At 52.3% G+C, this 11,432-nt stretch overlaps 1 protein-coding gene across 2 annotated transcripts; it reads right to left on the bottom strand.

The window, feature by feature from the left end:
- Window positions 1-3,518: 3,518 nt before the first annotated feature.
- LOC122691778 (testis, prostate and placenta expressed) lies at window positions 3,519-11,432 on the bottom strand. 2 transcript variants are annotated; one of them, XM_043898610.1, is made up of 8 exons: window positions 11,326-11,432; window positions 10,306-10,564; window positions 7,261-7,322; window positions 6,864-7,038; window positions 6,391-6,452; window positions 6,105-6,169; window positions 5,721-5,753; window positions 3,519-4,441 (listed from the first exon to the last, which is right to left on the bottom strand). In XM_043898610.1, exons 2-8 carry the CDS (start codon window positions 10,526-10,528, stop codon window positions 4,411-4,413), a joined length of 651 nt encoding a protein of 216 aa, XP_043754545.1. In that variant the 5' UTR covers window positions 10,529-10,564; window positions 11,326-11,432; the 3' UTR covers window positions 3,519-4,410. The 2 variants fall into 2 exon arrangements, with proteins under 2 accessions (XP_043754545.1, XP_043754546.1); XM_043898611.1 differs by lacking the exon at window positions 11,326-11,432 and adding an exon at window positions 6,291-6,342 and having other exon boundaries at window positions 6,105-6,228; window positions 10,306-10,543.

Raw genomic sequence — 11,432 nt, 5'->3', positions numbered from 1 at the left:
CCCTGGCAGATCTCACATAGAGGCTGTAATGACTTTTTCTTTCTTCTTTCCCCACTCCATCTCTCATGAAGCAGTGGGGCTCCCACCTGGCCCTCAGCCTCTGGACTCCAACCTGGGCCAAACCCAGGGCAGTAAATGGAGCCCTGGCCTGGGGGTTCAGGTCTTAGACCTCTGATAGCAGGTGGTCCCAGGCAGGTTCTGCTTCTCTCGGGATCTCAGTTCCATCTGAAGCAGAGGTGTTGACTCTGATCTCTGAGGCTCCTAAGAGACCTGAATCTGGGAAGGTGACGGGATCAACCTGTGGCCCCCTTTCCCCTCCCTGCCTCTCCGGGCCTCCAGTCTGCTCCCCACCTGCCTCATTCTGCTCTCTTGGTTGTAAGTGACAGAATCAGCATAAACTGGCTTAAGCAGCTGCCTTTCACTGTACCTGACCACACACAGATAACCTCTCCCACCTACCTACCCAGGAACCTCACAGTCTCCTGTGTTCCAAAACTCCATCCTTAGAGCATGGAATTTTCATGGGCAAACGGCCAGCATTATGGCTAGGGGTACAAACTAGCACTGTCTTCTTCTTTCTTAAAAAATATATTTATTTGTTTTATTTGACTTTGCTGGATCTTAGTTGTGGCATATGGCATGTAGTTCCCTGGCCAGGGATTGAACTCCGGAACCCTTGCACTGAGAGTGCAGAGTCTCAGCCACTGGACCACCAGGGAAGTCCCAGGCACTATCTTCTCTAGTCTCTGGCTTATCATTCTCTCTGCCCCAACCACTGACAGCATAGGGAGAGGGTGGTCCCTTGAGGTGAGGGGTGACATCTGGATGAGAGCCAGAGGACTAAGAGGGAGAGGCTAACATAGGGACTTCCCTGGCAGTCCTGTAGTTTGTTGCGCTTCCACTGGCTGCAGGGGTCGTGTGTTTGATCTCTGGTCGAGGATCCTGCATGCTTTATAGCTCAGCCAAAAAAAAAAAAGAGAGAAACACTAACATAAATTTCACATTTTGGGGTTAATAATACCCCCTGCATGGCTTGGCTGGGTGTACATTTTCTTGGGTCCTCAAAGTCATTGCCAGGGCAGGCTGGATCACCAGAGACAACTCTCCCAGGGAGCCCACCATCTTGCTGACTTTGTGTGGCCGGCTCTGGGCTCAGCCCCATAGCGGGGCAGTGGGAGAGGACCCCACTGTCCCAGAGTGGATCCTGTGCCCATGAACCGAGGTGGCCCTGCTGTGCTCTCGTGGTTAAGAGCACCACAGTCAGGCCTGGCTGGAGTCCTGCCTCTGCCGTTCATAAGCACCAAGGCTTTGGGAAGGTTTTTGAATCTTTCTGGGCCTTATTTTCCTCATCTGTGAAATGGAGCCAGTAACATTCTCTTCTGGGCTTAGGATGAGTCCCGTGAAATGACCCATGTGGAATGTTGGACATGTAGCAGTCACTCAGGAAAGCAGAGGACTGGGATATCCAAGGCAGAAGGGAGCCAGCCCCGCTCTCCTATCCGAGTGTCAGGGTTGTCTTTATCGCATCCCCCCCCCCCGCATCACTTTCCTATCTACCTGTTGGTTGGAGCCTCATACCATCTCCATGAGACGGGGCGGGCAGACCTGAAGATCTGCTTTATGTTGACCCTTGAGAAGTCCAGAGGCTTCCCAAAGCCAGACAGTTTGTGATGAGAGAGGCCTGGAATTGTGGGGGTGGGCCAGGTGGGCCAGGCGGGCCAGGTTGGGGATAGGCAGTGGGGCGGGCTGTCCTAGGCTCTGAACCTCACAGGCCTCCACCTCCAGCCACTGGAGCCCGGGGTGCTGGTTCCAACCTACTCTTTGCTGGCCAGGAAGCTGGGAACAATGGCCGGGACTGGTGCTGGCACCCGGGCTGGCCAGGGGAGCAGGAGAGCTCTTCACCAGCAGTGGGGGTGGGGGGCGTGGCATGCTCTCAACTCCTTGAGGGATTGGAGCCACCATTCTGCATCTTCCCATCTGTGCAGAGGCAGCTCCATAGAGAGCCTTCACCTGACCTCCCAGCCTCCAACTTCATACCTTCTCCAGAGCAGGCCCCAGATGAGGACCACAAACTGCTCAGACCTTGGGAGAGTTGCCCAGGGCCTCCCTGCCTGGGCCAGACTCGCCTGTGATAAGCTCCGCATCCCATCCTCAAGCCGGTGCATTCTTTGTTCCTTGACGGTTATGCCTCTAGGAAAAGCCTTGGCTGCTGTTGATTTTCGTAGATCTACAAAGATTCTGGCAGGAATGCCCAGTCGTCCTCACAGGGCCTTGAAAAGGAGGTCGAGGGGAGGGGTGGGGGTGGGCCAGGGCTTGTGGGATCTCCCTCTTCACTCTGTGTGCATGTCCATCCCCATTCTGGGTCTGCATTCCTGCCTTTGTTCATCTGTAAGCAGCACCAAGCACCTGCTGTTTGCCAGACCCCAAGCTGGTGCAACTGGGCACGAAGGTAGGACTTGGGATGAGAGAGTTTTGAGGTTTTCATGTATATCAAAAGATAGGGTCAAAAATGTCAAAGCTGCTGGAATACAGTACAAAATACTAGGTGCAAGAGTCTTCCCCGACCCTCCCACCACCCTCCCTCAGCCAGGACCCTTTCTCCATCCCGATGCTCCCTATTGCCAGGCCCAGGGTGAGAGTATGTGTCTTGTGTGTTACTCTGTAATAAACACAACTATTACTTTGTAGGAGTTGTTTCATTTCATCCAGGTCTTATGTTGGTTCTTGGAGGCCCAAGGACCCCTTCCTAAGTCCCAGATCCTACTGGACAGATGAGAGGGGCCAGCAAATACAGTATTTCCCAAGAGCCTACTGTGGGCCAGAGGCTACGATTTCTGTCCTCATAATCTTGGGGAAGAACTGGGGAGGAAGGGAAGACTGGGGAGAGGACTGCCTGGAAGAAAGGATGAGATTTGGGTAGGAAGAGATGGCAAAAGCATTTCATGTGGGAGGAAGGCTTTGACCAAGGGTTAGGAGGCAGGCAAGAGCCTGAGTGTTTGGAACAGCAAGGAGACTGGTGATGGAGTTTGGGCTGGGTAGTGCGTTGAGGCCCAGGGCCTGGGTTGTGGCTTGGGGTCAGGCCAGGAAGGCCTAGAGGTGAGGCCATGGAAGCTTGTCCCCAAGGCAATGGCCACAGGGAGAATTTCTAAAGTAATCTCTCTATGAGGAGCAAAGAGCCCCCTGGGACTGAGGGGACTTGAGGGCGTAGAGACAATGGCTCGGGCTCAGTGGCCTCTCTTCATCTCTGGGGATTTTTAAACCTGCAGGTGATGAGGAGGAGGTAAGTTAGGGTTTCCTAACCTCTGTGGGCACTGACTCTACTGAGAATCAAGTGAAAACAAGATTTTTCATGGAAAAAGCACGTGAGTGGACCCACGGCTTTGCACATGACTTTGGAAGGTTCGTGGATCCCTGAAGTCCCAGATCATAGTGTCAGAAGTCCTGTTCAAATACCTCGTGAGCTTGGTGGCTGCTGACCCTGATTTGGGTCTGTCGTTGCTGACTGGCCACAGGTGGGATGGTGTTTGGAAGATCCTGGAGCTAAGTGCCGAGGCTGGCTGCTCTAACCCCAGCCACGCCGAGACACTATTCTTTGACACACCCTTTGAGCAGGGTTATTCTGGACTTGGCCCAGGAAAACCCATGGCTGTGTGCAGGGCATCAGACCTCCTTTCTGTAGGTTGGTAGGCAATCAGAACTAGTCCTGAAGCTTTGTGGACAGAGCAGATAACTTTTTGTTTCTGCGGTATATTCATTGGCAATGCTCTGGGCAGAGGAAACCTTCTCTGAGTGGCCTCAGGCACCTCACCTTACTTCTACACTGTGCTGCTTCACCATGAATCGGGGCCCTCGGCCAAACCTCCAGGGCCTGATTCCACTTCTTCAAGGGGACCCAGGCCCAGGGAAGCTCCCCAGCCTATATTGGTATGGCAAGGGCTTCTGAGAGAGGGGTCTTAAGTCCCTTTTGCACCCTCTCTTTTCTCTTTTTGACTCAAATTCAGAGTCTGAGGTGGAAGGGGCTTGCCTGCAGGCCTATAAGCAGTGGACAGGGGCACAGATAGAACCTAATTCCCAGCCTGTGTTTGTACCTCATTCCCAGCTGGGGCTTGAGGCTTAGACCCTGACTCTCGCCTGGGGTCACAAGATACATCTTTCCTAGACCCCATCAGTCCTCCAGGAGCTGGCATAAGGCAGGTTAGGGTAAAGTATCATCATCCTGAGGTTCTGATCCTCCCCTAGCCTTTGCAACACACACACACACACACACACACACAGGTTGAGTGTCTCCCTGCGGAGTATAAGGTTTATTTCTACTTAGGGAGATGGGTACGGCTGCCATATACCCTTGTCCTGCTGGGGAACGTGAGTGGCACAGTTAGGCAGCCTGGGTGTCAGCCTCCTTTTCACAGATTAACGCCAGGGGGTCAGATAGTTGACACGACTGTGGAAAGAAACAGGGGTGAGATGGGGGCCTCTAGAGTGTCCTGGGGAAAAAATCAGGTTGTCCTTCTCTAGGTATTCCCCACAAAACCCACCTCCCTGCCTTCAAGGTTCTGAAAACACAGCTTCTATCCTGTCTCTTATGGCTCAAGAACCTTCACTGGCTCCCGATTTCCTTTCATATATTGTTGGCTGGTCCCTTTGATTTTCAGGCCCCACTTCCAATTTGCCTCATCCTTATCTCCTGTGAGTCTGACTCATTTTTCAATCATTTAGTGAACCTACTCAGGCAGGCATTATATAGTAGGATAAAAACAGATAGCATTCCCTTGTATGTGCAAGGGTAGATGAGAGAAGGCAAACTTTCATCAATATGGAATTATAATGCAATAGTCTGCATGCTCCAAAATAGAGAGGGATGCACAAGAGGTGATGCTCTGGAGGGGGGTGGTTTGAGTTGGAGGGGAGGAGCAGAAGGTCAGAGAAGACGTCAAGAAGGATGGGACATCTGGGTTGGGCTTTAAAGAGTAAGGAGGAGTTTTCCAAGCAGAGATGGAAGGATCATCTAGGCACTGAAACAGCACAAGCAAAGATGTGGAGTGCTCGGTTGTGTGGGAGATTTGGGTTGCCCCCAGGAGTCTGGTACTGCTGAAGTGTAGGGAATGGGACTGGAGAGGTGGGAGACAGCCAAGTTATGAAGGTGCCTGAGTATCTTGCATCCTCCTATTGGGAACACTAGTCCCAGTCCTTACCACCTTGCCTGCCTCCTGGAAGGCAGATTCTTGGCTCTTTCCATGATATTTCTTATACATTTCTTTACTCTTTCTGTCCCTGCTCTTTGCCCAGGTAACCCCCCACCCCGCTACTCCCCATCTTTGTCTTTTGTCCTGACTGGGCCAAATCGAGTGGACATGAGTTTGAGCAAACTCCGGGAGATGGTGAAGGACAGGGAAACCTGGCGTGCTGCAGTCTATGGGGTCCTCGCAAAGAGTCGGACACGACTGAGGGACTGAACAACAATGACTGCTCCCTCCACCTCCCAATAGGCTGCACTTTTGCCTGGAGAGGATCTCTCCAGGGGGAAGCCCTTCGAATCCTCCGGACATCACCCAGAAGGCTACCAATACCCCGGCACCTCCCTCGTGAGGCTCTGCGAGTGGAGAGGGATCTGAGCATCGCCTGAGCGCTGAGGCCGCCGAGCGCGGTGGGACCGGAGGCGCGGCCAGATGGGGCGGGGTCGGGCCGGGGTCATTCCTCGCCTCCTGCAGTTGGGGCCTTACCTGTAGTTGGAGCCGAAACGTCGGAAAGCATTCCTGAAATACAGGAGGGTGAGGCCGAGGCGGAGAAGAGTGACCCTCTCTGGGAACCGCCACGTCGGGAGGTGCCATCCCACCAGAATTACACTGAACCTTCACCCCACCTAAATGCCTCCACTCTGAAAGGGTGGAGTTGCTAGGGACTGGAGGACAGGATGCTCCGTTTGGTAGGAATTAAACATTTACTCATTTTGAAATTGCAATTTTCTTATGGTGTTTTGTAGTCAATCGATGCTTTCGAGGCCTCACATTTTCAAGGGCCACTTGGTATGTGCTAGTGAAAGCTGCCAAGACCCCAGCCTCCTTCCCAGGTATGGGGTCCCCCGGGGTCTGTGGGGGGTCACTTACAAGGAGTCGAATGGCAGGGGCTTCTGTCCATAGCGGTCCAGGCTTGGATTCTGGTTAAGACAGAACTGGGGCGGGCCAGAGGGATGGGGGTGTCTACTGAGGAGGGGGGACACGGGCCTCGCCCCTCGCCGACGCCCCACACAGCGCTGACTGCCGGAGATCTTAGCCTTCTGGGCTCCCGGAGACCCCAGTCCGGGTCTCTTCTCCCACACCCCGACCCCCGTGTTAGCAGCTCCTCCTCCACCCCGGCGTGCCCAGGGACCGGTCGGCGAGCAGCCCTTCCTACCCGCCAGTTCTGGGTCACCTCCGGCTTCAAGTACCGCACCGCATAGCCGCTGAAGCTCTCAACTGCGAGAAGACCGCTCGTCTCCGGCCCCACACCCGCCCTGAGCAAGCCCGCGCCGGGGCTCTTACCTGATCCCCGCCCCTAGGCCAAGCCACGCCCCGCGCCTGCTCGGGGAACCAGTCCCACCTCCGGACTTTGTTCCGCCTGCCCTCCACCTCCGCCCCATTGGCTCCCACTGCTCGGACCTGGCCCCGCCCCCCTCCCCATATAAGCCCCGCCTCCGAGCGCCTCAACCAGTCCGCGCGCAGCACCCTCTGAGTGCCGCGGCAGCTGCTGTTCCCCTGTCTTTGTCAGATTCCACCCCGGAAGCCCCCTAACTCTTCCTTGGTCAGCGCCCGGGGTCCCAGCTCTATGGACCCAGCGGCTCAGTTGTCTTTCCCGCCCTCGGGCATCCTCCGCGCGGTTAGACTGACCCTTCTTGCTCGCGCAGGGCAGCTTGAACTCTCCCGCGGAGGACACGAATCGGGACCAGTCCTCGATGGCGCGCGTGAAGCAGGGCCAGTCGACCCTGTTGATGCCCGGTGCGATGGGAGCCAGCTTTCCCTCGTGGTACCTGTTTCGGAGCCTCTGGCCGGTCTCCGTGATGTCCTGCCAGGAGGAAGGAAGTCAGGGAGCGGGGAGCACTCGAACCATCTGACCCAGGGGGCTCTCGAAGCCCCTGAAAGACATGGGAAAGGCGGGGTAGGGTCCCAGAGAGGTAGCTGAGGAAGTGAGCGGAATGGAGATCGGGACCGGAGGTGCTCGGTGCTGGGTGCACAAAGGACATTCAGGTCCTCTCTCCAGGGCAAACCAGGGACAAAGGACGCTCACCAAGCACTGCAGGGGTTTGTTGGGAACACCGAGAAGTGTGAAGTAGGCATTATCAAAGTCATCTGGAGAGAGAGAAAGGGAGAGGAGTTAGTGCAGTTATCAGAAACAGGGTCATTGCCATACATTGCCAGAGGGGATAATTAATTAATTTGCACCTATGGAGAGAAATTGGCATTATCTATCAGAACTATAAATAAGCATATCTTTTAACCCTATACTTGAATTTATCCTATTTTATATTTTGCACAACTGGGAAATGATGTGGGTATAAAGTTTACTCATTTCAGCGTTGTTTGTATTATAATAGAAACTGACTGGAAAAAACCCAAGTGTCTGTCATTAATGGACTGGCTAAATAAACCATGATGGATCCTCACTATGCCTTGATTAAAAATAAAGTTCTTGATTCAAGAACTTCCAAGGTACAGAAGAGTATATGCCATGTGCTACCTTTGTCTTTAAAGACTAAAATTGAGATGATTGGAGGCAAACAAGAATATACATTTAGGTCATCACCTAACCACGTCATCAAACAGCATCACTAATAGTGCTATTTGATGTTAGGTGCCCCCTGCCGAGCCCTCGTGGCGAATATGGCATTCAAAACTTGTGAAAGCTTTTACAATCAAGCCTCTACACCTAACTCCTGGTTTACAGAAACTAGACTATCAAGGTAAACAACACCATGAGGAAAGAACTACTCAAATTCAAGATGTAAGACTTGTCTACAACACAACTGTTTTGGATTTCTTAAGAAGTCAATACGATGAGGGAAAAATGGAAAGTGGATAGACTGGTTTTAGACTAAGGCCCAAGAGACATGACAACCAATTACAAGGCACAATCCTAGATCAAATCCTGGTTCCAAAAATTTTTTAACAGTTATGAAAGATATCTTTGGGGATAATTGGGGACATTTTAATATGGACTGAATATTGGATGTTAGGGAATTATCTTTAACTTTCCTAAATGTGATAATAGTAGGGAGTCATGTAGGAAGTTGTTTTTATCACTGGAAACTGATTGCTAAAGTGTGTGTGAGTGTGTGTGTGAGAGAGAGAGAGTGAAAATAAATACGGCAAAACATTAATTGAAGCAGGTAGAAGGTAATAAATGTTCAAAATATTAGTCTTTCAACTTTCCTCTATGTTTGAATATTTTTGTAATAAAAAAAAGTTGGAGAGGAAAAGAACAGATTTGTATTTGCCCTGGTAAAGAATGAAAGGATACATCAGGAACTCAGAGTGGTTACCCGTAAGTGAGAATGAGTGGAATGAGGAAGAGCAAGAATTTTTAAAAAGTGCATTGTTACAACATTTTGAACCTGTGGCTCCATTGCTTTGATCAAAACTTACTTGCAATAAAATGCATATCTAAATCAAGAGCTCTCCCTATAAATCTAGATTCCTGGCTTCTCCTGGGAACTAGGAGATTGGTAGAACTGTGCTGACCCTTCCCACACAGCAGTCAAGCTGCTCCCCTTTATAGAGGGGCGGGTGAGGGGGCTCCACCTCACTTTCACCCCACCCCCCAGTGCTTCCTTACCCACTTCCCATATTTGTGTTTTCCCTCTTGGCCCTGCAGGGGTCTCTGTGGGACCTCTGGAGATACCCCTATCATCTCTGACAGGCTCACTCCATCTGTCACCCGAGTCTGAACCTGGGTGTCACCTTGGGCTCCCCACTCTTGCCCCTCTACTCACACTGGTACCAAGTCCTACTCCTTTATCTCCTAAATACCTTCCAAATCCCTCCCCCATGGCCAAGACACTGTCACTACCTCCTGAAGGCTGTGGTCCCTCCCAGTGTCCTAACCACTAACCTCTCCCCCATTATCCACTTCTTGTCCCTCTCGGTCACCCCCTCCCCGACACCCCAATGCTCAGACCTCTTTCCTGAGTCTTCAGGGGTTCTTATCTACCTCCCAAGAAAGTCCAGATTGCTGAACTCAACGACAGGGCCCTCCCTGAGCTGCGTCCCCACCACCAGCCACAGCTCCTGCTGCCCCCACGACTGTGTCCTTGGGCCCAACCAAATCCCTCAAGTTCACCAACACCTTGAGCAGCTTTTCCCCTCCAGGCCTCTGTATGTGCTGCTCCCTCTAGCTAGAAGGCCTTTGTCCAAAGTACACACTCAAGTACAGACTCAAGTACAAAGCGGGCAATGAATAAATGTGTTGAAATGCCTGCATGTGGGCATCTGCGTGGCACCCCTACCTCAATGCCCAAGCTTCTCAGCCAGTGAAGAGTTCTTCCTTAGCCCCGGGTAGTCCTTAACCCCAGAGGCTTCCATGTTCCCCTCTCTTTCATGACAGGTATCTTTCTCTTCCTTTTTCAAAGGGAGAGATGACTGGGCAGAAATTATTACTGCTGTTATTATTCTTCCTCTTCCTGCACTGCTGACCTCTGCAGTTCTCTCTCCATGAATAATAACAATAACATTACTGTTGAGCACATAGTATGTGCCAGGCACTACCCTAAGGGCTTCTCATGCCTTATCTCACTTTAATCTCACAAAGTTAATCTCAAACCAGTTAATACTAAAGGAAATCAGTACTGAATATTCATTGGAAGGACTGATGCTGAAGTTGAAGCTCCAATACTTTGGCCACCTGATATGAAGACATCACTCATTGGAAAATATCCTGATGCTGGGAAAGACTGAAGGCAAAGGAGAAGGGGTAGCCAATGATGAGATGGTTAGATGGCATCACCAACTCAGTGAACAAGAATTTGAACAAACTCCAGGAGGTAGTGGAGGACCCCCATGGGGTTGTAAAGAGTCATTCCTGACTTAGCGACTGAACAACAGCAATCTCCCAATAGCCCTGAGAGGCCACCCTGTTAGCATTCCCATTTTACTGATAGGGAAGCAGAGGCTCAGACCCGGAGGATTCTCAGGCAAGGAGGAGCAGAGCTGGGACTAGTCCCTCTAACCCTTTTATCGGCCACTCCTGGCTTCTCCCTCTGAGATCTCTCTCCTCCAAACCATCCGCACCTTCCCCTAAGGCCCTGAGGGACCACCAACAGCGACCAGGTGGCCCAACCTTTGCGGCAGTAGGTGGTGGACTGGCAGTGCTCATCGGAAAGGCAGGCCTTGACAGAGTCCATGTCCATGCGGCGCAGACTGGGCAGGGCTGGGTGGTAGAGCTGCTGCTTCACGCCGGCCAGCTGGTTGCGCCTCCGGGGCATGGGCAGTAGGATGGCCGGGGACGCGTACACGTGGGTGGAGCCGTCCTCCCAGGGCACCAGGTCAATGATGCGGGCCATGGCTGGGTGGTGGAGACACCTGCAGCAGACACCCTTCTGTGTGGGAACACAACCTTGGCCAGTGCTGACTTGTCATCCAACAGGTATTGAGCACCTACTGTGAGCCAGGAGCTGTGGTGGGATCAGGGACACTCAGAACACACACACACACACACACACACACACACACGGATATACACACATTCACAGAGCATGTGCTAAGGGCTCTGGCAGAGGTCCGTACAGGAGGGGGTGTGTGTGGGGAGACTGGGGCTGGGGCTTTCAGGGAATTGTCTAAAAGAGATGCCATTTGTGTCTATTCAGCAATAATGAGCAGGAAGCAACAGCAGCAAGTGGGTTCAGAAGTGGGCTCCGCCTGCCTCTGGGTAATTAATTATGGATTTCTGGCATTAGCTCAGGTACCTGGCATTTACTCAGCATTCTACAGGGAGACATGGAGACGTTTTAAATAAGGGGAGAAACATAATGGATATGAACTAGAAAAAAATATGGCTGGTTCTCCAGTGCTCCCTTTTAAAAAGCATATATTCCCAGAGCCTTTGAGTCGTTTAAACTTCAGTGAGAATTTATTGAGTCCAGTTGCTTCCTTTCTGACCCTAATGGGTGGTGAGAGATGGAGGCGGGCAACAGGGAGGTGGGTAGGAGGAGAGAGGGCCTTTCATGGGGAGAGGGCATGACGACTGGATGGGGAAGCTGCCCCAGGCGCTGGGCTTTTGAAGGGAGGGCAGGGAATGGGAGCAGTGAGAGGAGGGGGAGGGCGGACCCCTTGCCCCCCATCCACCTCTGCAGTACCTCACCTGCAGGCCACCAGTCCCAGGTGCACAGGCTTATAGAGATTTTCTCCTCCTTTGCCCGCTCAATGGGGAAGAGAAGTAGAGAGATGGGCCGGGCCCCAGTGCCTTAT

The sequence above is a fragment of the Cervus elaphus genome, chromosome 4 (genome assembly GCF_910594005.1).
Source record: "Cervus elaphus chromosome 4, mCerEla1.1, whole genome shotgun sequence".
Lineage (NCBI taxonomy): Eukaryota > Metazoa > Chordata > Mammalia > Artiodactyla > Cervidae > Cervus > Cervus elaphus.
Note: the sequence above shows the minus strand (reverse complement) of the source record. Positions and strands in the feature narration are given on the sequence as shown.